Source organism: Lygodium microphyllum, chromosome 1 (genome assembly GCF_053477565.2).
Source record: "Lygodium microphyllum isolate KBCC chromosome 1, Lygodium_microphyllum_v1.1.10, whole genome shotgun sequence".
NCBI lineage: Eukaryota > Viridiplantae > Streptophyta > Polypodiopsida > Schizaeales > Lygodiaceae > Lygodium > Lygodium microphyllum.
The window spans coordinates 62,201,669-62,228,489 of record NC_141135.1 but is presented as its reverse complement, the minus strand read 5'-3'; the positions used below and the strand labels follow the sequence as shown (position 1 = coordinate 62,228,489).

Here is a 26,821-nt window from a genome sequence, read left to right as displayed (position 1 = left end):
TGCAAAATTGTGTGCACCCTCAAGCTTCTTGATGTGCAAAAGGTGGTTGTTGTCATTGTTTCCAGCCATGATTTGCAGCACTAAATTGACTCAAATATCAGCAAATGCAAGCCCAAATGTCACACAAATGACCACGGTACGCTGCAAGTGTCAATGAGCGGTAAAAATCGAGAAATTGCAGCAATTTCAGATCTGCAAATTGATTTCCAGAATTAGAGAATGTTTGCTACTGCACTCCACAATCAATTACAACGAGATTTATAGGTCAATGCACCAATTGCATGTTAAATCATCGAAATTTTGTTGCAATTTTGTTCCAATTGCATTCTCAAGCAAAATTTGAGGATTCTGGTTAAAGGCCCCAAATTTTCAAAGGCAAATCCACCCAAATTGCATCAATACATGTACACAAGTGCATATACCAGGCAATTCTCACACAATTTGATGAAATTTTGCAAAAGCCACAGTTCTGTCTGGTTTGGTGTGCACAAATTTTAGTGAAATTGATAAAATTTCACTAGAATGTGAAAAGCCCTGAAATTCCTAGGCAAATGTGCTTCAAATTTGCGATTTTTGAGTCAGATTGTCCTGTTTTGCATCAAAATCCCCAAATTTGAGAGAAGCCCAATTTTTAGGGTCAAAATTTCACATTGTGCGTGGGCATGGGAACGAGCGTCAGTGGGAGAGAAACAAATTGTAGAAAATAATAAATAAATGACGAAAATGTCTGCCGAGTTATAACGCCGCGACAGCGTGGATCTGTCGCCTATTGCATGCCGCGCGCTTGGTCATGGTCCATTAGGCCGTCGCCTGCTCGCTAGGCCATTACTTGTGCTGGCCTGTCGTGCCTAATTGAGCCCGCTTAATCACGCGGACGTGTCTCGAGTGTCGCTTGTTTGCAAGGCCGTCACAACTATTCATCAAGTAGTCGCCTACTCTCCTAGCGTGCAACTGTCCAGCTCACACTTGACTATTGGGCCTTGAGAAGTGTGCACTCTTGAGCTGCCTCGAGAAGTGTGCACTTTTAACGTGGCTCTGATACTAGTTTGTTAACTGAGAGTACGTGCGGATTGAGACACGGAAGGCTATATGTACAGTGAGAGAGAGTGAGTGTAGAGTAGAGAGTGAGGAAGAGAGAGCATAATACTCGATGTGGATACAATTGCTAAGTGTACCGCTTTAGGTTTTTGATAATATATATAGAAAGTACATATATAAGGGTGGCAAGGGTAACTTGGAAGGAAGGGGAGGGGCTGATGGTGGGGCAAGAGGGGATCAATTGTCGATTATGAAGAACCACATGCTACATAAGAACCATCGATTGGATCTTCAGAGACCGCAATCTCATCATAGATCACATTCTTGCTCACCTTAATCTTTCGAGTATTCGGGTTGTAGAGTGGATAGCTGTTGGTGGTCATATTATAACCTAAGAAGATAAGCTTCTTCGACCTGGGGTCGATTTTACGCCTTCTTTTCTTCTTGTCCACATGGACATATGCCTTGCAGCTAAAGATGTGAAAGTGAAAAATTAAAGGCTTCTCCCCAAAGAAATCCTGGTCGGGAGTTATATCTTGTAATGTCGAAGTGGGGGACGTGTTGTGGATATGTATCATAGTAGCCATTGCCTCACCCCATAAGGAATGGGGAAGACTCATATGCTGGACCATTGCAATTTTCAAGTATGGTTTGATTGGCACAGTCCACCACACCATTTTTTGATGGTGTGTTTTGGATGGGAGTACTCATTTGATTACTGTGGTGCTTGCAAAATTGAGAAAATAAAACCAAACTCCTTACTGTGGTCTGCTTGGATGTTGTGGACTTTGAAAGAGGTTTGTGTCTCTGCAAACACCTTCCACTTGCAGAAGTGGAAGTATGCCTTGCTCTTGCACTTCAAGAAATAGAACCACAAATAATGACTAAAGTTGTCAACAATGAGCATAAGGTACTGGGCCTTTTCAATGAAGGCCATGCCCATAGGTTTGCAAAGGTCCATATGTATCAACTCAAGCGGTGTAGAAGCTCTCCGAGTAGCGACATGTGGATGAGGTTGCATGTGTTGCTTGCCCCTTAAGCAACTAGGGCAAAGAGTGTGAATGGGAGGGAAATTTGGAAGCCCCTTGACCATCTTCTTCCAAGAAGCCTATTGAATGGTATTAACGTTCAAATGCTCATAACAAGCATGTCAAAACAGTCCAAGCTTGTGGAATGTGTAGAGTCCACCCTCTTGTGTACCTATCCATAGAGCAGCTCTTGAAGATGCATCCTCCACTGTGATTGCATCTTGGGTAAAGATGACTCGGGTATCTAGTTGTGTAAGATAATAAATAGACAAGAGGTTAAAACCCTCATCTGGTACATAGAGGACTTTGATCGAATAAGTATATCGAATGGGTAAGAGGGTAATGGTCCTCACCCGCATAGGGACAAAAGAGTTGTCACCAAAGGTGATCGATCCCCCTCTTGATCTCATGTCCTAATGTAAACGTAGGGAGGAATGTGAGAATGACAATTCTTTGAACTAATCAACTTGATCAATTTTCACCATGAGAATGAGAGAGAGAGAGAGAGAGAGAGAGAGAGAGAGAGAGAGAGAGAGAGAGAGAGAGAGAGAGAGAGAGAACCGACCTCTCTCCCTTTACATGAATTTATTGAAACAAATCAGTAGCATTGAGTGGTTAAACCATATACAAAAGGATTGATTTGTTGTAATTCTTGAAACCCTAATTTTTGCAAACTTTGGGCAGCAAGTTGATTTTCTTATTTAGTGTTTGATTAGGTCAAGCTAAGTAGAAAGTGCTTGGATGATAGATAGATAGGAAAGTACAAACCATATGGTTGAAATTTTCGCATGAGAGCTTATTCCAAATGAAGAGAGAGATCTCTAATATATAGGTGTGGGGCTTGGGTGCTCAAGAGAAGTGAAAGTAGAGGTTACAAATGACAAGTGTTTGCTTAGAATGGCAAAGTGTAGGGACACTCGTCTCTTTAAAGTGACATATATCCTATTTTAGATGCCACATGTCACTTTTCTAGAGAAAGAAATGCTCCTAAACCTTCTGCTCTAAAAATCTCTTAAATGGTTAAGAATTCGAGATAGTTGTTGAATAGAAAATTGTTCCTTGAGAAATTTCGGAGTCTTTGACACAAACAAAATTTTCATTTTAGCAACTCCCAAAAATAGTAATCTTCTAAATTTTAGGAGTTGCCAAATTTAGATTTCGGAGAGGTTCATTATATAAGTTCATTGATTCACGGTTTGTTTATTTGATCATGAATATCTAGTTTCACTTTTATAATCACTCATTATATGTGTTTCTAGTCAATTTGACTATCTAAATGTAAAAGTCTTAGTCATTATGAAGTTTTCGGTGAATCTGACTCCCTAACTAAACTTTTAATTTCTCTTGGGTATCTCGTCAATGACGACCCAAGTATAATTATAGGGTGTTTTGACCATTAGCCACCCTTGTTGGGAATAAAGGGCCATCGTGCCTTTTATATGTGCACGGGTGTGAACACACTCTTAGCACATTGTACTTTCATACATATATCTATCTAAAAACCTAAAGTGGTACACTCGTCATTGTACCGAAAAACGTAATCAACCTCTACTCTGCTCTCTCGCACTCTCTCTGTGTCTCTCACTGCGCATAACGATGGTCTGCCTTGATATCCGTGCCTAACATTTCCCTACAAACTGGTATCAAAGCCAATGGCTCACTCAAGCTGTTGAGGGGTAGATCAACAGGTGTAACAGTTTTGTGGATTGTTGAGAGATGCAGGCGACACGCAAAGTCTCGTGTAACAGTCTTGTGGACTGTTGAGAAGCGGGCGATAGCTGCGTGACCAGTTGAGTTACATGACAGGTGACGGGCTGCACGACGGGGGCTCTACACGAAATGTCGACCTGCAGAACGACGGGGGGCTGCACGACGGGGCTCCACGATTGACTTGTGAACGGGCAGCGGGGGTGACTAGTTGACGCGGCGTGAGGGACCTGCGACAGGCGCCTTGTCCAGGGGGGTGACCAGCGCGAACAGCGAACAGGTGGCGTCAGCGTCACAGTGCATGATTGACGGGTCAACGGACCGGTCATCAAAATTTTTGTTCTCTTCAAAATCCTTTGAAATTCCCCCCTCTAACCAAGGTTTCGCGTGCGTAAGCACAAAATCTCAGATCAGTGCAAAATCGCCTCAGAAATTTGGGGCTTTTCTCGAATCTGGGGATCTCAACACAGAATTGGACAATCTGACTCAGAAATTGCAAAGTCGGTGCACATTTGCCTGGGAATTTCGGGGCTTTTCACATTTCAGTGAAAATCTTTCAATTTCATTGAAATTAATGCACGCATGATTGGAAAATTTGGGGATTTGTCCAGATTTGGTGTGAGCAAGATGCAACAGCGACATCTGTGTCAGAAATTGCAGGAATTTATGACATTTTGTCCCCGACATTTGGGGCTTTTCATGTACATGCACGAATTGGGCTGAAATTAACCCAATTTCTTGACATTGAGGCACATTGGATCCCATGCAATTTGGGGCTTTTGCAGTTTGGGCAAAATTTGTGTAGCATTTGGTCATTTTATGTACATGCAGGTTGAATTCCGCGCAATTTGGACATCAACACTTGGTAAAATTTGGGGGTTTTTCTGAAATTGCTTTATTTTGGCAAAATTGGGCAGTCCTATGCATGACAAAGGAAATGCAGATGTGTGTGTGACGCTTTGAGCACAAAACTTTGGGGCTTTTGACCGTTTTTGTCAAATTTTATGCCCGTGGGTACATGTACAACAGAAATTGCAGCTGAAATTTTGGGATTTCTCATGTAATGTGATGCACATGCCCTTTGGGACAGCTGTAATCAGTTGGATAATGCTGTAGCACTTGGTTTGGTGCTTCTAAAAACTTAATTACAGATCTGAAATCTGTACTTTTGCGTGGTCATTTATTGCTGATTGGTACTTGTTTGTACCTTGGTCACTTGGGTGACAGTTTGGGCCTGCATTTACTGGTTTTTTGGTCACATTTGGGTTGGCTGGCAGCAATGACAGTAGTAATTTGATGCACATAAAGAAGCTTGAAGGCGCACATAATTTTGCAGTTTGGCAAAAACAAGGCTACAATACCCTGTTACAAAAGAAGCAGGCAAAGCCGATCAAAACCAAAGGGGCAAAGCCCGCGGACATGGATCAGGATGATTGGGATGAGTTGAATGAGCTTGCATGCTCAACCATAGATCTATCAATTTCTGATGCCTTGCTGTTCAACATTGAAGGTTTGGATTCTGCATATGCTATATGGACTAGACTGGAAGAACTGTATACACAAAAGAGTGCTGCAAGCAAAGTGTATTGGCTGAAAAAGCTTATGGATTTGCGTATGAAAGAAGGTATAGTAATGTCTACTCACTTGAGGGAGTTTGACTTCATTTTCAGCCAGTTGGTTGCCTTGAAGTTCATGATTGATGAGGAATTTAAGGCTACTTTTTAGCTTTGCACTCTACCAGAGAGTTGGGATACATTCAGGACTGCTATGAGCAATTCTAATGTGATCCTTTTGTATGCTGATGTAGAGAGTGCTTTACTTATGGAAAAGATGAATCGACAGAACAATGCATCCAGTAAGTCTTCCAGTGCTTTGCATACTAGGAGTAGATCACAACAAAAGGGCAAATATGATGGCAAGGGATGCAGTAAATCACGTGGCAAAGATGTTGAATGCCATCATTGTGGCAAGAAGGGTCACTTTAAACGTGACTGCTACAAATGAAAGAAAGAGAAAGGAAAAGGCAAGAAGACAGATGATTGCAAGGAATAGAAGGACAGTCAGCCTAAGAAGAGCAGTGTAAAAATTGAAGAGGTGAATGTAGTCACTCATGATAGTGACAGTGGGAGTGATATACTCTTTGTCTCTTCACATTTTGGTGCACATGCTCTACTTGTAGATACAGATGATGACATACATACTTGGATTCTTGATTTCCGCCTATACAGGGGTTCGACATGGTGTTGTCCATCTTGGGGACAATTATGCATGTGAGATTGCAGGTATTGGTAGTGTGCAGTTACAGTTTCAGCATGGCTCTGTCTTTACACTTCAGAATGTACGGCATGCACCTCAGCTCAAGAAAAGCTTGATTAGCACAGGGCATCTAGATGATGATGGTTTTCATACCATCTTTGGTGATGGAAAATGGAACATCTGTAAGGGATCCAGGGTTATTGCCAGAGGTTGTAAGAGTGATATGTTGTATCCACTTCATGTATCTAGTGTGCGTAACCATGTTGTTGGCGTGACCGAGCAGCCAAGCGTTTCTTTGTGGCATGGCCGGTTGGGACATATGAGTCAAACAAGAATGAAAGTGCAATTAATGTGGCTGATTATGTCATGTTGATAGACTGTGGTGAACTGTCTTGCTTCAAGGAAGCAATGGACAGACAGGACAACAAGAAATGGTATAAAGCCATGCTGTCAGAGATGGAATCTCTTGAAAAAAATGGCACTTGGGACTTGATGCAGCTGCCTAAAGGGCAGAAATCCTTCCATGCAAATGGGTTTACAAAATGAAGGTCACTTTTGGTTCCTCACCAATTCAGCCCATATAAGCTGCGTTTCAGCTTACAAACCAAATGCTCTTATTCTGGAATACCAAATCCTTCTGGCTGTTTCATGTACAGCTCTTCATCCAAGTCACCATGAAGAAAAGCAGTCTTCACATCCATCTGATCCAACTCTAAATCCAAGGATGCAGTGAGAGCAAACAAAACACGGAGCATAGTCATCTTTACCACTGGTGAAAAGACCTCCTCGAAGTCTATGCCTTCCTTTTGTGTATAGCCCTTAGCAACCAGCCGTGCCTTATACTTGGGCTTCCCATCAATACATTTCACTTTGTAAACCCATTTATTAGGAATAGCTTTCCTATCCTTGGGTAAAGGTACAAGCTCCCATGTGTTATTTGCATATAGAGACTTCATCTCTTCTTGCATAGCAAGCTCACACTTTCTCTTGCTTTCACATGACTGTGCCTCTTTAAATGTCAGAGGCTCACCTTCATCAGTCAACAAAATGCAATCCAAAGATGGCTAAAATCTCTGTGGCTGCCTTCTGACACGTGTAGACCGTCTTACCCAATGATCTGTATTATCAGGCAGTGGACCTACATCCTGAGGAATGTGCACACCATCACTAGGTGGCTGATTTTCAGCATTTTCTTGCTGCTGTAATCTGTTTTCAGCATGTTCTTCTTGCTGTCCTATTTCATCCTGTGCATCTATTTGCTGTCCATGATCTTCTGGCTGTAGCACAATAGGTTGCTGCTCATTTTCAGCATCAAAAGGGACAGAATTTTCAGCTAATGGTTGCTGAATGGCTGACTGTTCATGCTAAAATTTGACCTTCTTTTTGTCAAGATCACCATGTGTAGCATTTTTCAGCAACTTTGTCTCATTAAATACTACATCTCGGCTGCGTATTATCTTCCTGCCTTGAGGAAGCCAAACTCTATAATCCATCTCTTCCTCATCTCCATATCCCGTGAAGATGCCTTTGATGGATTTCATGTCGAGTTTGGTCCTCGCTATAAAAGCATAAGCAGGTAAGGCGAATCCAAACAGCAAGCAAAGCACAACTATGATTCGTTTATAGGATTTGAACCCGGTTCGAAGCCATTCCTTTGACACCTTAAACTGGCAAATTCTACCATGGAATATGCAATCACGAAGGGTAGGATGTTCTACAGGTACATGCATAAAGGCATCACAGCCAAAGACACGTAAATGGTTATAGGAAGCAAGTTTGCTAGACCAAACCTCTTCAGGAATGCTATTTTTCAATGCTCGATTGGGAGAGCGATTGCATACATGAATCTGTATTTTTAAGAGCCTCTCCCCAAAATTGTTGCGGGAGATTAGCTGTGGACAGCATGCATCTGACTCTCTCACAAAGTGTACGGTTAACTCTTTCAACCACTACGCCATTTGATGCAGGATTATAAGGGGCTGTCAACTCCCTCTTAATGCCATGCATCTCACAAAACTTGTTAAATTCTTTTGAGACGTTCTCATCCCCATTATCTGTTCTTATGGCTTTCAACTTAAGCCCTTTTTGTGTGGTAACAAAAGCATGAAAATTTTTAAAAGAATCCAATACTTTCTTTTTGCTCTTAATTGCATACACCCATGACTTTCTATTGAAATCATCAATGAAAGTAACAAAGTACCGTGCATCCCCATACGAATTAATAGGCATACTGCGCTCATCAGAGTGTACTAGGTCAAGAGCATTAGACTTCTTAACGACACCAGAGTAATAAGGATAATTCACTTGTTTTCCATGTAAGCAATCATTACAAAATTTGAGACCATAGCCTTTTACATCAAATCTCCCTAAAGAGAAGAGAACCTAAAGGCCTTTTTGGTTCATATGACCTAGTCTTTTGTGCCAAAGCTCCATTTGTGAGCCAAGAACTTGCCAGGTAATGCTTTACAATGCAAGTAATAGAAAGTCCCCCTTTTGTTGCCTTTAACAATCAGCATAGAGCCCTTATGGACCTTCCAAGATCCACCACCAAATGTAGTAAAGTACCTTTTAGCATCAAGCTGCCCAACTGATAGTAGACTCTTCTTTATGCCAGGTACAAATTTGATATCCTGCAAAATTAGCTCTTGGCCATTTTCAAGAGCTAAGTGAATGGTGCCAGCACCCTCTATCTCACATGCATAGTTATTACCCAAGTAAACCTTGCCTAGGCAACCCGTAGTGTATTCTGGAAAAAGACTCCAAAGAGGGGGTAACATGAAAAGAAGCACCGCTGTCCACTATCCATGATTGTGACAGCCCATCATGAGCTGAAAGTAAGGCATCAATCACCTCCTTTTTGGTGATGTGCATATCACCTATTGCTGCCATAATATCTGCATCATTACATGAGGCTACAACAAGTATCCCTTCAGTGTAAGGAAGCTCTTTAATGACCATATTGGATGCAACATTTGCCTTTGCAACTTCTTTTGAGGAAGAGCTGTCATCATCTTTCTTTTTCTTATCTTGCTGTTTCTTTCTTTCTTGCTCTTTCTTGAAGTACCGGCAATCAGGCTTTTTATGCCCTTTACGCCCACACTGATAGCATGTGACATCTTGCTGTTTGCCCTTGCTTTTGCTTCTGCTTTTGGTCTTTACTGGGTGCATTTCCCCTCTTTGCAGACCTGCCTCTTACATGGTAAGCTGAGCCACTGCTTTCACCACTAGACTTTCTTTTGATTTCTTCATCGAGGATTGAACCTCTAACACCATCAAAAGTCAAAGCGGGGTTGTTGCTAAGTGACACAACCAAGGATTCCCAGCTGTCAGGCAAAGTCATCAATAAGAAAATAGCTTTCAATTTATCATCGAAAGCAGTCAAACCAGAGTCCTGCAACTGACTCAAAACCCTTGTGAAAGCACTCAAATGCTCAAATGTTGGCTTAGACTCATCCAATTCCATGTTCACAAGTTTACGCATAAGATGCACTTGACTAACAGGAGTTGTATTTTCACAAGTATCCTCAAGCTTTTTCCATATAGCATAACCTGTATCAAGACACTTGATGTCTGTAAGTACATCATGAGACACTGCCATCTTAATGCATGCAATGGCCTTCTTATTAAGTCTAGCCCAATCCACATTTGTCATAGCTGCAGGCTTAGTCTCCAAGAGAGCATCTTCACAGTCCTTGAGAGACAAAATGCCTTGCATCCTATCCTTCCACAAGTCAAAGCCAGTGCCATCAAACCTCTTGATTTCAAAGAGGGATTTTGTGTCACTGCTGCTAGAAGCATTTGCAGCCATTTTTCATCAATACACCAGAAATTCAATGCTGCAATTTATGTCAGCAAAAATGAGCTGAATATTCAGTTGATATCAGCCCAATTTTTCAGCAAATAATAGCAAGATTCAGTCCAAGTACATGTACAGCAGTAGAATGAATGACTTTCAGCATACAATAAATGCATACATCACTGCCAGATAACTCTCACTTCAGCAATATCACCATAAATACATCTGCACCAATCTGAGATTTGCAAATGATCACTAAGACTGCTGCAACATGAATAATCAGCAATACATCAACTCAATAGGAGCTGCCCAACATGTGTACTGCATACATATGTGCTCGTATCAACTTATGATACCCCAAAACACCAAGAATTCTCTGCAATTTCTCCAAAATCGAACCAGCAGGATAAAAATGATCAAATCACTCTGCTTATGGCAACAAGATTGCTTCAGAAATATTCCCGAAGTGCATTTCACACATTAACTTTGCCAAAAACCACAAATTTCAATAAAAAACCCAAAATTTCATTGACCAATCTGCCCCGATTGCATTAATACATGTTCCCGAAAGCATAAAATGGGCAAATGTTGCAAAAGCCCCAAATTTCTCGGGTCCAATTGTGCACCAATGTCTGCCAATCTGACTCAGCTGACCAAAATTTCGCCAATACAGCAAAAGCCCCAAATTTTATGGGTCCAACGTTGAGAATTTTCACTCGGCTGAGCAAAATTTCAGTAAATTTGGCGAAATCCCCAATTCAAACACGCACAATGTTTGCAATTTCTAACGCAGATGCCTTAATCTTTGCATGAGCAGTTTTCAATCTGAAAAAGCCCCAAATTACTGTGCCTAAATCTGCACAAACTTGCAAACTGTGCTTGAGCACGCAAACCCCGGTCAGTGAGCAAGGGGTCTCCTTGTCAAATTAATAAAAAATTCACGTGAATTGCTGATATCGTGACGAAAATATCAGCCGTTGACCAGCTGCCTGTCCCGCGTGCTTGTCGCCTGACAAATCTGCCTGCGCCTGTCCTCGTGAGCTGTCGCCTGCCTGTCATCTGCTGTCGCCTGCCTGGGAGCTGTCGTTTGCAATCGTCTGCTGTTGCCTGACTATCGCCTGCTTGGGAACTATTGTTTGTAGTCGTTTGACTTGTGCAGGCTGTCGCTTGTCAACATAGACCAGAAAACTGACGACCTGACCTGTGGGAGGTGACAGCTTGCTGAAATGTGTCGCCTCAATGCGCGCGCAGTCGTCTGCTGAAAAACGACTTGCTGTTTTCTTCGCACGGGCGATCTGGAACTGACTCGCCTTGACTTCGGGAAGCGCACACACCTTCACTGAAGCTCTGATACCAGTTTGAAGGGTGTGAGAGTACGCAATGGCGTGCAAAGTCAAAGTGTTAGCCAAAGAGCAGAGATGAACTGAGAGTTAGAGAGAAGAGTGAACGCAGAGATAGGTGTACCGATGTGATGGTACACAAAGAATAAAAAGAATGTATTTATATGTTAGGGTACATTAAGGGTGTGTTCACACCCGTAAGTCTATTTACACGGAGACAAAGGGACTTTAGACTCAACAATCGCATGAACAAAAAGCTTGAAAAGACACAGGAGGTCAGAAGGGTTGTATCTACAAACCCCCTTGCATTTGTAGTGGGGTTAGTAGATACATGGCATATCTTGGCAAAAAGTATTGGGAAGCAGTGAAGGGTATCATGAGATATCTTAAGGGCACAAAAAATTTGTGCATTTGCTTTGGTAAGCAGAAGTCATTTGTTGTTGGCTTTATGGATGTAGACTATGTTGGTCATCCTGACTATAGAAAGTCTATTTTAGGATACGTGTTCATGTTCACAGGGTGAACAATCTCCTGGATATCTAGGCTGCAAAAGTGTGTTGCATTGTCTACCACAGAGGCAGAGTATGTAGCTGCCATTGAGGCATGCAAAAAGAGGCTCTATGGCTTTCATGTGTGGTGAGAGAGATTGGTATTATAGAGGTTTCTATACTCCATTGTGATAGTCAGAGTGCTATCATGCTAGCACGGAATCTTGTCTTTCATGCAAAGACAAAGCACATACAAGGGAAGTATCATTTTATCGGGAATGTTCTTGACAACAAGAGCATTGAGCTTGTCAAGGTACATACAGATGATAATCCTATAGACCTTCTTACGAAGGGTCTTCTAGTAGAGCGGTTTGCCCATTGCCACCAAATGATAGGGGTTGGATAGTATATGTGTATGTCAGATTTGTACATACATAGACTTAGTTGATTCTTTTCTCTACCTTCAAGCACGTTGCCTTTAGGTGGGAGGTTGTTGGGAATAGAGGCTCATTGTGCCTTTATGTTGTTTACGTGTGAATGCACTCCTACACTTGTACTTTATATATATTATCAAAACCTGAAGTGGTTCACCCTGTCATTGTACTTGTGTTGTGCTCTCACTTCTTTTGCTCACTCTCCCTACTTTGAACTCTACACTCATGCAAGTCTGTACTCTGTCTTGATCCTAGTAAATCAGCCGTCATAGGTGTTGTTTCTTGAATAGTAGTTCTCTCATCGACCACTTCATCATTAGCAATGCCTTGATCAATGGGTTGGAAATTAGGTTGTTGTTTAGGATGTGGTTGTTGCTGATTTTGTTGTTGTAAACCCTTAGTAGGTTGTTAAAATTGACGAAAATCAAGTGCACTTTGTTGAAACATGTGGGTGTGAATAAGTGGTGTAAGGCATAATGAAGATGTATGGGATGGCTTTTGATAGGTTGGAATCGGTTTGGTTTGACCTATAAGGTTTTGTTGCTTTCTATTTGGGTTCTGATGTGTTTTGTGAGCTTTTGTATGTCTTTTGTAAGTCTCTGTATGCTTTTGTATATATATTTTTTGTTGGGTTTAAAGAATGCAAATACTTCTCATTTGTGTCTCAAAGCATATTTTCAACAATGACGAGTCACATGAAGGTAACAAAATACAAGTATCCTTCGATGGATTTGGCATGCATGGGTCCACAAGCATGACTATGTACAAGCTGTAATTTTTTGTCAATACACATATAGTTGCATTTGTACTACGTACGGATCAATTCGTTCCGTATGGTTGTACCATATCGTGCGGTTTGTATTTGTACCAATTTGTATTGAAAAACACGTTATTTTTGGTCTATGAAGACTAGACCACACAGTATCTTCCAACTTCTAAGTCTTAGGCTTATTATCATAATTTCAAGCCTCTCTCATTTTCTCTCTCCCAAATTCCAAGATGAATATGCAATTCCAAGGATATCTCTCTCCTTCTCTCTCTCTCTCTCTCTCTCACACACATACACACACACACACACACACACACACACACAAAAGAATGAAAAGCCTCTTTGTCCATCCATCTCACACGTTGCTTTGTTTTACGATGTACGATGTATGATGTATTACGTATATACTCCCATCTGTGTTCTAGTAGCGTGTTACGTATGTTCGGCATGAGGTTTTGTGTTGTTACCCTCATGTATTCATCCTATTAACTCAAGTGACTTTGTATTTTAGCTCTAAATATGTGTTTTGTTATTTGTAATCCAAAATAGTCTTTTTTTTTTTTTGTACTAATATCCTATCTTTCGTAGCTAACAACCGTAAGCATGTGTTGATCCACTTTTGGGAAACGAAGCACAATGTATTTTGCTAAGTACACAACTTTCATATATCGTATGAGTAGGTGCTTTTAAGGGAGGGAGATGATGCACCATATTTATTACTTCTCAAGTGAAGCAAATTCTCATAATTAAGATGATCAAATCAAGCAATGCCATAACTTTGTGTTATCCATAATGGTGACATTAATGTGTAATGCATCTTTTGATGCTCTCCTCTTATATAGATCAGGTTGATATAGGTCATTGTACAAAGTGCCAGTGACAACCGGGACATCCCCATCACTATAGTCATAGACATTGCATCGATCCATGTGAAATTTAATGACAAAACAAACACATGCAATGGTTGAAACTGAAAGATATCTTAGACTTATGCAAAACCTTTTTAAGCATGGTAGTTTTCCATCTACTGCAATAATGGGAATTTGTCCAATGCCTTGGATTGCATATGAAGCATTGTTTGGACATACAATTGATCCCCCCCTTTTGTACATTTGCATATGATACAAACAAGTGATGAAAGGATGTTATTTGCTCGGAGCCATTGTTGTCAAAACATGTATTTTTGTTTTCAGCTATTGAAAAGCCATGTGCATGTGAAGAAGGATCATATGAACAATACATAATATAAACAACAATCGTCATATATCCGATTGCTTCCTTTTTTCACAATCCTCTTTTTGCATCCCTCAATAAAATGGCTATTTTTTTTCGCAATAATTGCATCTCTTTCTATTAGTATCCTCATCCTTGGTGCTTGAAGAGTCCATGGAAGAAGCTGATTTTCCTTTTTTGCCCTTTGACTTTGATGGATACTATGACTTCTCTTTGTTTCTATGGTTGGCTGTAAATGCTTGATTTTCCATACTTATGTTAGAGCTACTTACTCGGGAGTGCTCTTCTTGGAATAACAATGACACCAGTGTATCAAAATCTCCTTTTGCAAGCAAAGTATACTGGTAAAACTATGATAAGTATAGTGGGGTGAAACACTTTGATAAGTATTAGGAAGATTCAATTATGACAGTGGGTGACCTAGATGAACCTGTAGCATTTTGTGCAGTGGGGCTTGTAGGCATAACATAGGAACCACATACATATCCCCAAAGCTGTTAGGCAACCAAAATATGCTTCATCATGTATGCAGTCCAAGGTAACTGCGAAACGTTTTCCCTCGAAACGTTTCACCTTTGAAAGGTTGCATTTCACCTTTGGGCAAGTCCTAAGTGAATCACCAAGTGAAACGATTGAATAATATGTATGAGAAGGTTCTCTTCATAGACAATGAGTTATAACTTACACATTTATACCATATGAATCCTTTCATATCAATAAATGATGTGTATTCTACATCTAGAGTATCCAAAAATCTAAAAAAAAAGAAGAAAAGAAAAATCCATTTAAAAATCATCTTTCAGTCAGCTATTTCACTCAAGGCATTTCATGTTTCAATGAAATGTCTCAGTTGTTTCATGTTTCAGTGCTAGCCAATTTATTCGAATCCTTAAATATATTTAACAAATCGTTTTTGCTTGCCATTGCTTGTTGTATGAAACTGAATTTTCACAATAGCAGCTGCTGAATAGATACCTGTAGGTGTAGCTCTATGGATCAAGGGAAAAAAGCCAAAAAACTTTACAAACTGGGGCTCAATTGATGATCTTATATCCTCGAATGTTAGTGAAGATCAAATTTACCTTAGTTTTGATGAATTGATCCAAATTTCACAAAAGCTCCAATTTTCTAATGTGAAATTGAGCAATTTTTAGCTTGCAAATGGAAAATTGTAAATTTTTAGGGAAATTAGATGATTGTCTGGGAAAGCTCCAAATTTTGGGTCCATTTGGAAAAGTGATTGAGGATCTCTAAGCAAAAATTTTTAATATGTGTATTTCTATGTGAATTTGGGCCTATTGGTGGGAATAATGCAGATTAAGATTGGGAGCATGTGTTGGGTATTTCACTCATGCCTCACTTATGCCTATGCTCACATTAGAGTGTCGGTGATTAGTAGGACACTGGGGCACTTTTTACTCTTGGTAGGAGAGGTTTTTTTCCCCCAGACTTACTATTTTGTATGTGCTTATGACACACACTTACGGGCACTTGCCGTGTTCGGGTGTGAACACCCCCCTACAACCCTAAGGTTTTAAGGGTTGTACCTTGTACTTTCAGTTGACACTCTTTCAGCCTATTGCATTGGGTGTCGTGCTTCACTCTCTACTGTCTACTGTTTTCTGTCACATTTGGTATCAGAGCATTGGCTCAGCTCAGCTCAGGTCCTGCCCAGCTCCGCTCAGCCTCCAGGAGCTTCTTGCTCAGTCCACCTCCTGCCCTTTCCCTACTTGGTGTGGCTCTAGTGCTGCTAGTCTCCAGCAGCTCCTCGCCCAACGCCACTACCCTGTGCCACCAGACTTCAGCTCGCTAGTCGGCCAGGGAGCTCCTCGCCCTTGCAGCTTCCGCCCGCCTGGAGCAGTGCACGCCCCCTGTGCTGTGCCAGCTGCCTGTGACGCCTCTGTTCAGGCATCGTCAGCGACGTGTACTGCTATGCCGCGTTTGACGCCTCCTGTCCGCTGTGTATTGTTGCGCCGCGTTTGACGCCTCCTATCTGCCGTGTGCTGCTGCGCCAGATCAAACGCCTCCTGTCCGCTGTGTGCCACGTCAACGACAGCCCGTCAAACGTCAAGTATTTTTAAAAATTAATTTCTTTATCCTTTCATTCTAGATAAATTTCTGGAAGAGGGGATTCCTATGCAGCAGGCACAACATTCAGTAACTTGTCTAGGACACATTGAATACAAATTTTTGGCCAAATTTATTAGACATTTTGGGGCTTTTATGTTTTTTGAGGACATTGGCATATGAATTGCAGCTACAGTCACAGAAAGACTGTTTTAAACACATTTGAGGCAATAAATTTTCGGGATTTTGTTGGTACAGTGTTGCTGAACATTGATTGCATGTTGGATTGTGTGCATAACAGACAGTTTTGACAGAGTGCACCTCTGTACACTAATTGCAGAAAGTTATTTTCTACAATTTCTGGAAATTTTCAGATTTCCAGTGAAGTTCTGCTTCGACATTGCTCGTTTGTATTTTCGGTAATTGAAAAATCATGGCAAATCAAGGAGGAGATGTTTTCACCTATGTATCCAAGGAGGATAGATTGGATGGAAATAACTATTCAGTTTGGTCCTTTATGACAAAGAATATACTTGTGGCAAAAAATCTTTGGGATTATGTGAGTGGAGAAGAAGCTCCACTTGGAGTTGTGGCTCCAGCTACTCCTCCTCCATGAGGACGTGCACCACGGGCACCTCAGCCTGCTCCACTTCAGCTACTTTCCCAAAGAATAGCAGCTCAAAAAGCATGGGATACATGGGATGCACAGGCTTTGTCGCTGATTGCATTAGCAGTTCAGCGGTCAATCATCCCCCACATTCGTTCAGCAGCTTCTTCACGAGAAGCTTGGCTAACTTTGGAGCAGATGTTTGCAGGCAAGAATGAGGCTCGCATCTCTTTCCTAAAGAAAGAGCCAGAGACATTGAAAATGGATGAAGGTGATTCTATTCAGGATCACTTGAACAAAATTCAGGACTTGCGAGAGCAACTCATGAATGTTGATGAGTACTATTCGGATGCACAGATGATATCCACCACTTTGAACTCATTACCTCCTTCTTACTTGGCTTTTCATACGGCCTTAAACCTCACAATGAGGATTGCCGCGTAGCCAATCACTTTTCTTCAATTAGTCAATTTGCTTCTAGAGGAGGAGCAAACACAGAGAAATAGTGGTGTGGATGCTATAGCCTCTGAGCAGGCTTTTATGGCTAGACAGAAGGGCAAAGGCAGCCAAGTGAAGAATGCTCCGCAGGGTTCTGGAACTTCTGGCACATCCCAGACAAACAAAAAACAAGGGGACACGCAAGCCAAAAAGGGTAAATGCCATTACGGCAAGAAGCTAGGCCACTACATTACTGAGTGCAGAAAGCGCATTGCCAAAGAGAAGAAAAAGGTAACAGAAATGTCTGTTTCTGATGTTCCTTCCATTGCTATTGAGTTCGCGTCCTTTGTTGCAAACAGGGACTATTGTTTTTACACATGCAGTTATGACACCTCTTGGGCAGATCGAGCATTCAGCTCTACTGAGGATGCAAACACTTGGTTTTTTGACAGTGGTGCTTCTAGGCATATTATATATCGCAGAGATTTATTTGCATTTGTTCATGCAGCTCCAGTTGGCAAGTCTGTACCATGTGCCAACAATGCATCATACCCTGTTAGAGGTATTGGGGAGATTGTGCTCACAGCCATTGATGGCTCTCTTCTCCGCCTACAGGATACTTTATTTGTGCTAGACATAAAAAAGAATTTGCTTTCTATCTCTTCTTTGGCACGTTGTGGATTGCAGGTCACATTTGATGATGACCGATGCATGGTGAGAGACAAAGAACACATGACTTTGGTCTTGACAGACACTTTATGTCATGGGTTATACGAGTTGGATGCTCTTTCAGTTGATCAGTCAACGTATTTGACATCCACTCTTACTCCTGCTATGATACATGTAGAGTTATGGCATGCTAGGATGGGGCATGTGAACTTTGGCAGCTTGATGCTCTTACAGGGTACGCAGATGTTAGATGGATTACCTCTACTGGAGAGACCTCTTGAGCACTTGTGCGAAGGATGTATTTTGGGGAAAACGCATCACTTTTCGTTTCCCCGTAATGTTGCTTTTAGAGCAACAACCAGGTTGCAGTTAGTGCATTCAGTTGTGTGTGGGCCTATGCAGACAGTCATTGGGAGGATGTTACTATTTTGTGACTTTTATTGATGACTTTACACGATTTTGCTGGGTCTACTCTATGGTCAAAAAGTCAGAAGTGTATGATGTTGTAAAATTAAGACTCTCCGTTCGGACCGAGGGGGGGAATACATGTCCTCTATGCTGAATTCTTTTTTAAAGCAGAAGGGCATTGTCCATTAGTACACTACTGCTTATACTCCACAGCAGAATGGGGTTGCAGAGAGAAATAATCGGTCACTCATGGAGATGGCCAGATGTATGCTAAAGGCAAAGAGCTTGCCTCATAGTTTTTGGATGGAAGCCGTCATGTGTGTTTGCCATGTTTTGAACATATGCCCCACCAAAGCTTTGAAGAAAATTACACCTTTTGAGGCTTGGAACAGCCGGAAACCTTCTGTTGGACACTTTCGTACCTTTGGGTGCCTTGCATATGCACATATTCCAAAGGTACTTAGGAAAAAGTTAGATAACAAGGCTGTCAAATGCATTTTTATGGGATATAGCAGTGAGAGCAAAGGCTACAGATTCTATGATCCTGTTTCTAAAAAGGTGTTTGTCAGTAGGGATGTACTATTTGATGAAAAATCAGAATTGTCCCTGGCTGGTTTAGATACATATGAGGCTGCCCGTGATGTATTTGAAGGGCTGCTGCCCATTACATTTGGTGATTCAGCTGGAGTTTCAGCAAGTGAACTCGATGTTCAGCCAGCTGCTCCTTTGGAAAACACAGAAAATCAGATTGGCTGATCTGAATATTCAGCAAAGTGATGAAACTGAAATTCAGCAAGAGCTTATGCACAGTCAGGAGGCAAGACAAATGCCTAGATGGTATTTACAGACTATGGAAGATAGCCATTTGGATGCACCCATGGCTGGTCGTACTAGAAGGCAAGCTCGTATGCATGATACTGCACATACCATGGAGTTCGTTATGGCAGCAAGCACCTTCGATGATGAGGAGCCTGAATGTTTTGAGGAGGCACAACAGAGTGTGCATTGGATGGCAGCAATGAAAGCTGAATTGGATTCTATCACTAAGAATCAAACATGGGATTTGGTGTCTTTGCCATTTGGGAAGAAAGCCATTGGAACAAAATGGGTCTACAAGCTGAAACGGAATGCAGATGGATCCATTGACAAATACAAGGCAAGGCTTGTAGCTAAAGGCTATGCACAGAAAAAAGGCATTGACTATGAGGAGACATTTGCTCCTACCTCTCATATGACGACCATTAGGTCTATGGTTGCTTTGGCTGCTCATTATGGATGGACTGTGCATTAGTTGGATATTAAAACTGCATTTTTACATGGGGAACTTCATGAGGAAGTATATGTACAGCAGCCCATTGGTTTTGCAGTTGAGGGCTTGGAACACTTGGTATGCAAGCTGAAAAAAGCTTTGTATGGTTTGAATCAAGCTCCTAGAGCTGGGTATGCAAAGATAGATGCTTTCTTGCTTAGCCAAGGGTTCATTAATAGCTCATGTAAGTCCACCCTTTACGTATGTAAAGAGGGGGGATCCATGTTGATCATTTGTCTTTATGTTGATGATCTTTTGCTTACAGGGAGACATGCTGATCAGATATCAGTATTTAAACAAAATTTTCAGCAAACTTTTGACATCTCAGACTTTGGGTCTTTGCATTATTACCTGGGCATTCAGTTCATACATGATGCTAGAGGTATTGGGTTATCACAGTCAAGATACATTTGTAAATTTCTTGGCTTATAGGATTGCAAGCCAGTTTGTACACCAATGGAACTTGGACTTAAACTGTCATTACATGATGACAGTGATTTGTTTGATATACACACATATGCTCCAGCAGTTGGATGTCTTGTTTACTTATGCAACACTAGGTCAGACATACAGTTTGTAGTTTCAGCCCTGAGCAGATATATACATCGGCTACGCATGTCACATTAGCAAGCTGTTAAGTGTGTCTTCCGTTACTTGCAGGGTACTAGATCTCTTGGATTGCTTTATGCCAAGGGAGGACCACTGCAGTTACATGCTTACAGTGATTCTGATTGGGCTGGTGATTATGATTCACGTCACTCCACTAGTGGCAATTGTTTCTTTCTTGGCTCGTCTTGCATATCTTGGCTTAGCAAGAAACAGTCCATTGTTGCCACATCATCATGTGAAGCTGAATACAAGGCAGCTTTCACTACCACAATTGAATGCGTATGGATTAGACGCTTGCTTGCTGATCTGGATGTATCTGTTACAGAGCCTACTTCTTTGTTCACTGACAGTCAGAGTGCCATTGCAGTGGCACGAAACCCAGTGTTTCATGCACGCACAAAACACATTGAGATACATTATCACTTTGTCAGAGAGAGGCTACATGCAGGTGATATCGGTCTTGTCTATTGTCCTACCACCAGTAATGTGGCAGACAACTTCACCAAAGCTCTTCCTCCTGAGAAATTTGAAGCATTTCGCCATGGTTTAAATTTGATTTCCTTTGGTGGCGGATGAACCTTGTACATTTGATCACTCTTCACTCTAGGGGTGGTTTGTTGGGTATTTCACTCACGCCTCACTTACGCCTACGCTCACATCAGAGTGTCGGTGATCAGTAGGACATTGGGGCACTTTTTACTCTTAGTAGGAGAGGTTTTTTCCCCCAGACTTATGGTATTATTTTGTATGTGCTTATGACACACACTTATGGACACTTACCGTGTTCGGGTGTGAACACCCCCCTACAACCCTAAGGTTTAAGGGTTGTACCTTGTACTTTCAGTTGACATTGTTTCAACCTATTGCATTGGGTGTCGTGCTTCACTCTCTACTGTCTACTGTTTTCTGTGCTGAGCTTCGATCCTACCTCCACTCTCACAGCATGAATATTTTAATATTGTTCACTATCTGGCTGAATCTGTGTGATGTAGTCTATCGTCATGTAAAACGAGATGTCCGGCGAAGTAACGGGACTATTGGCTCGTGGAATGCACAGATTGCCTCTTGACGGCTGAGATCAGCCTTTTTGGATAGGGTGGTAATCAACTTGATCAAACACTAATTGCATCAAGCATAAGATTCACGTAAACTACTTTGGGGATTGGCCTTCAATTTCCTCCTTGGGTGACAAATTCTGCCCCAAACTTAATGTTAGTTGGTTGACCTCTAAAAATTCTCTGAAATCCCGAAGTTTTGGTTGTTGAATGTCAAGTACTAGGCCCCAATTTTTGAGCACTCTACTCCTTGGCGGCAAGTAGACCCTATTTTTTAGCCATATATTAGGGTTTAGTAGCAAAAATTCTTCAATTGCATCCTCTTGGGTTGGCTGAAATTTAATACTACCCCACTACAAATGGCTGATTGACTGCAGCCTACAATCAATTGCAGTCCCACATGCAGCCACCAGCCCTTGTGGGCTCCAAACTTGTTGTCGCTTCCTTGTAGACAGGCTATAGAAGCTGTGACATGCTGCTAATGGCCTCTTGATCAATTGGGGGCAGCTCTTTGATTGCCTCCAATGGCTTCCTTGATCACCAATGGTTGGAAGATTGTAGTGGCAAGTCTCTCTCTTTTCTTCTCTCAACCTCTACCATACTAGAATGAGGCCCCACCAGCCTCTAATAGTCTCTCTCTCACTTGCATGGGCAATTTTTGCCAGGTGTCAGCCTTCTAAATGCATTTTGCAGCTATTTTGAGCGCATTTAAATTATTTTTAGACTATTAATTTTAAAAATAAATTTAATTATTAAATCTTACTTAGAAAAGTCATAATTTCAACCAACAATTAAATTGATTAGGCCAAGTTGTCATCCAAGTATTCTTGAGTATTTATTAGCTCTTGAATTGGCATCAATTAATTAATTAATGCCTAGTTTCTAAAGTCACCAATGACATTAATGGCTAATAAAATCTTTGAGGCCGAAATTTGTCACCAGATGCTAGGTGTTGCTTGACTAATATAACTTGTTACAATTTTTGCCAGTGGTATCAAGTGATATCTCAAGGTTGTGGGTCCCACATTATGAAATAATTATCTTGCAGCTCACATGTGCAACTCACATTTATACATATAATTAACTTTTAATCCAATGCTAAGCAAAGCATTAAAATTCCATGTCCTCATGACAACGGTTGTTGTGAGATAGGGCAAGTCTTTGGCCAGAAATTTTGAGCAGTGTGGTGGACAGAGAACGCACGGGTTGTTAGCTGATTTTTAGGGGCACGCAACTGACATGTTATGGAAAGAGTGGAATTGAGAAGTAGAAGGCGAGAAGGTTGAAGTAAGCACGAGTAGGCTACACAAGATGGGAAGCTTCACGGATAGACTCTGCAAGTAGATTTCCAATGTAGAGAGACCACAAACAATAGTAGCTAAGTTCAAGACTCGAGGGCAATTGAAACAATAGTGGCTCATGAGCAAAGTGGCTGTGATGTCCTTGGACATCTATATGGGCACTAATAGCATTGGTCACGGTGGTTACGAAGTGACTTGGTACGAATGTACTAAGGTAGGGCAGCTGAGTCTTATAAATAGGACTCAAGGCCCTATTGTGCACATTCATTGTGTGATCGCCCCACTATTGGACTCTTGACCCATTGGTCGATGCATACATACAATGGGATGGTTTAGGTTGGTAGTATGGGATGCCAACTCTTGGGATGCGGTTATGACCCAGAGTGTTGCTAGCTTCTAGGCTTGGGAGTGAGCTCGTTTGGCTTATGGTTGCGAGGTGAGTTTGATGTCCAGTCCCTTTTTTGGTGAGTTTGGCTTGCGTTGTGTCTCATGTACAGGTTGGGTCTTAGGGGCATGTTTCATTGGTATCGAGGACATTTTAGTGGCGGCTAATAAGAGGTATGGCTTTGATACCACTATTATGTCAGGATTCAGCAACACACACAATCAATCACACTAACAATGAATGAGTGAACAAGAGAGTCAAGTGCCAGAAGGTCACATCCACTATGTGAGAATGATAATGAAAGTAGAATCCCTAAGGTACTTAAAGTACCACATCCACTCTATGGCAGGTCCTACCTCCAATTGCATAGCGGTTAGTCAAGTGTTCCAACCACTTTGAAGCTAGGTAAAAGTGTTGTAGCTTTGAGTGAAATTCAAGGAATAGACCTTGCATGAGCTCGACGATAGTGGAGGCATTTCTGGCCTTCCATGAGATGACCCCTAAAAGAAAGGTTACTAGGTGGAGCATTATCCTCCAAATCAAGATCATAATGTTTCTTAGAGTAGCTTGAGAAAGAGTTAGAGAATCCCAAGGTGAATTGGTACGAGTCATTAGCACGTGATGTATAGTGTAATCAAGAACAAACCAAGCACTCCACGATAGTCTTAGATAACTCTTTAGAAGAGCATGGACTCTAATGGAGATACACCATGGTTTACATAAGAAATTAGGGTATATGACCATGGTGGAAACACAGTAAACTCAAATAGTAATGCGAAAACACAAAATGAAAAAATGAACGTAACTAAATAATGAATGAAAAATGCTTGAATGTGTACAAATTGCTCAAGGGCAGAGTTGTCCAACAGCTGATGACTCTTGTGGGAGTGGGCTAAGGGGGATATCGATGTGCGTCGTCCATCGGAGATGGATCCCAAATTCAGTAACTACCAATCCAAGTAGACAATGATGAAGAAAAGTGCTGAAAACACAAAAATGACTTGCCACAAATAATGATGTCAGCAAGCTGGGGCGAAATGCAGCGTATAGGAGTTGCTAGGCTGAAGGGCGATAGCTGGAGATGACCATGGAAGCAGGCTGAATGGAGAGGACAGCAACTAGTGCAAATGCAGGCTGTAGGAGTCACCAGGATGAAGGTGACAGCTGTAGATGGCCACTGCAGGAGTGGAGAAGATGGTGGCAGAAATTGGGATGAAATGCAGGTTGGAGGAGTTGCCAGGCTTACGGGTCTTGGGTGCCAGCTGAGGATCACCACGACAGCAGCTGGATGAGGGGCCTGATGGATAGATGCTGGGATGAACTTCAATGGAAGTTGGTCTGGAAAAGGATGAGGATGGTTCCATTCTAATTTATGATAAGAGGTGAAAATTTGAATTGAGATCCCACCTAGGAGAGTAATGTAATGTTGTGAACTTTTAGAGCAAGAAGGGAGATGGTTTCTATCTACTTTCTGCCTCACCATGGATGGCAGGGAGGGGTGGTTGTTGTTTGAGTGTCAACATCTTTATTTGTTAACCTCATTATTATGAGGATTCCTTTTGTTTCTCATGAAGGGGACGAAGCCCTATGTGGCAATAGGCCTATGAGATCCATCATATGTGTGTCTTGGGATATGATGGTGGATTTTTGCTCCAGAAAAGAGCAGCCCACTTAACACATTCTTTTATTTGAAAAACTTGAATGCTTGTATGGCTAGCTTTGAATTCTTTCACTGTGTCACTTTTAACAAGGCCCTTCATGTGCTGGAAAGTTTTCTCACAAAGGATCTGCCATGTGAGTGTTTTTATCACATGTCATTGCTTGGTGCATTTAAATCATATGACCATAGAATGTTGAAATGGTGTTTATATATGGAAGGAGTGCCTCACGTTTGGGGTGGTTGAGGAGGATAACATAAGAGAGAATCGTTATCTAGGCCCTTGAGCATAGTGACATGGAATTGCCATTTCTAGCTTCCTGTCCCAGTCCCTGCCTCTTGTTAGAGTCCCCTCCCATGGTGACAAAAAATGGCAATTCTAGTCCCCATTCCCATTCCCCTTCCCAAAACCCATAAGGATATAAGTATGTAGTCGGCGTGAGATTTTTAACTATAACTGGGCAGCATTGTTCTCATTTGATGTCTTCCTTCTCTTGGAAAGGGAGTCATCTTGCTGAAGGTTTAAATGTAATCTATATTGTAGAACGGAACCAATGTTTAAAAGGTTTGGAAGATGCTGGGAAGGTTCACTTTTCTCGTCTTTGCTGATGACATTTTTCTGTGTCAGATCAGTATTACTGCTGAATGTGCTCTGGATCTTTAGTTGAGTCATAGAGACATTCTTTTCTTGAATGTGTAGGCTTGATATTCATTGTTCTGGGCGAAGTAATGCATCTAAAGACCCCTGTCAAAGGCCTGATTTGATGCCATCCATGGTGCTTCAGAAAGAACATAATGAGAAATTTGGTGCAAATTAATGGCCAACTTCTGGGTGATGATCAGTTGATGGTACAATAGTAGCAATGCAACTTGCACAACAACGTACAAATTTTTTTAAAGGGTCAAAACGGCTTTCTCTTCTTGAGCTCATGCCTATTGCTTTCTGTTAAAATCTAATGCAAGCTTGATATTGAGGAAACATGCCCTTTGGCGATAATAGCAGTGATGCCAGTTTTTCGTGTTTCATATGAGCTGTTGGTTCTTATCTTGGTGCACACTCACAAGCTGAAGTTCAGATTTGATACCATTTTACAGGTAAGTAGGATATTAACTGTCTTTTTCTCCTTGCTCAGGAAAGGCCTGCAGATAATGATAGGTATGTTAAGAACTGCCGTAAAGGAAAGTCACCCAAGCTTACCTCATGGGAATACCATGATGACAAGGCCTGATTCAACTGAAGATTCTAAACCAGCAACATTGGAGTTTGCAGGTTGCATTGCAGTTTCTGGATGTTATATAAAGCTGCGCTCTTTCCACTCAACTCTCCATTCCTTTTATTGTATAAGTTGCTCAACAGCTTTTGGTTCTGTACATCTGTTTATAAGAACTGTGAGGCTTTTTGCTGTAGCTTGTCACATCAGGTCTTGAGCAACTCAAAGCAGACTTGAATCAAAAGAATGTATAATGGGGTGTATGTTTGTGAGAGAACGCTTAACTTCAGAACAAAGCTTAATAGATTGACTCTATGTAGGAGTTTGAGGTACAGGCAATGGAAGCAGTCCATTTTGAACCCAAACATAGGGGTGGAAGATGTCATGTGCATACCCCTTTTTTTGGTGGGAAGTATGTGCACTCAGCACTCACAGCAAGGGGTATAGAAGTGAAAGCACATGCAAAGTATGATTTGGCTTGGGTCAGGCAAGTGGGCCATGAACTCGTACTTGTAATCAGATGTTGGTCACATCACCCAGGATCTCACCAGGATGGACCATTGCAAGGGATTGGCCATGAACGGCAAGAGCCAAAATGTTATGATCATAGCTTGTCTATGGAATGCTTGAATTTATATAATTGAATCTTTTGAAATGGTGTCATGGTTAAGAGTGCATTCAAGATGGTATAGCTAAGTCTAGTTTACGTGATAATAACAAAAGCATTGAAAAGCTAAAGTAATTGACCAAGTAGACCTTTACATGATAAGTGAGCATTGGAAAACTAGACTAGATGCCTTGTAGAACCTTTGTACATAATTGTAAAGTTCTTTTAACATCAGGATGTGATTGTAGGCTGGACAAAAAACTTAGTACTTGATCTCAACAGAAAGTTGTTTCAAAAATAGGCATTTTCCTTGTAGGACGATGCTGCTATCCTGAGTGCTTTTAGGTGGAAAGTTAAGGTATTATTGCCAACAATAAGGTCTAGACATTTTATGGGTGGAGTATTGGAC

The 26,821-nt window shown here is 41.4% G+C and overlaps 1 protein-coding gene across 1 annotated transcript in view; it reads left to right on the top strand.

Annotated features, from left to right (window-relative positions):
- The window catches only part of LOC148041185 (ubiquitin-conjugating enzyme 15-like), an 83,189-nt gene extending 56,729 nt beyond the window's left edge, over nucleotides 1-26,460 (top strand). The window contains exon 6 of the mRNA XM_087677491.1: nucleotides 25,728-26,460. Within this exon, the coding sequence (XP_087533617.1) occupies nucleotides 25,728-25,823 (96 nt within the window). The 3' untranslated portion in view covers nucleotides 25,824-26,460. The remainder of the gene's footprint in view (nucleotides 1-25,727) is intronic.
- The last annotated feature ends 361 nt before the right edge of the window (nucleotides 26,461-26,821 follow it).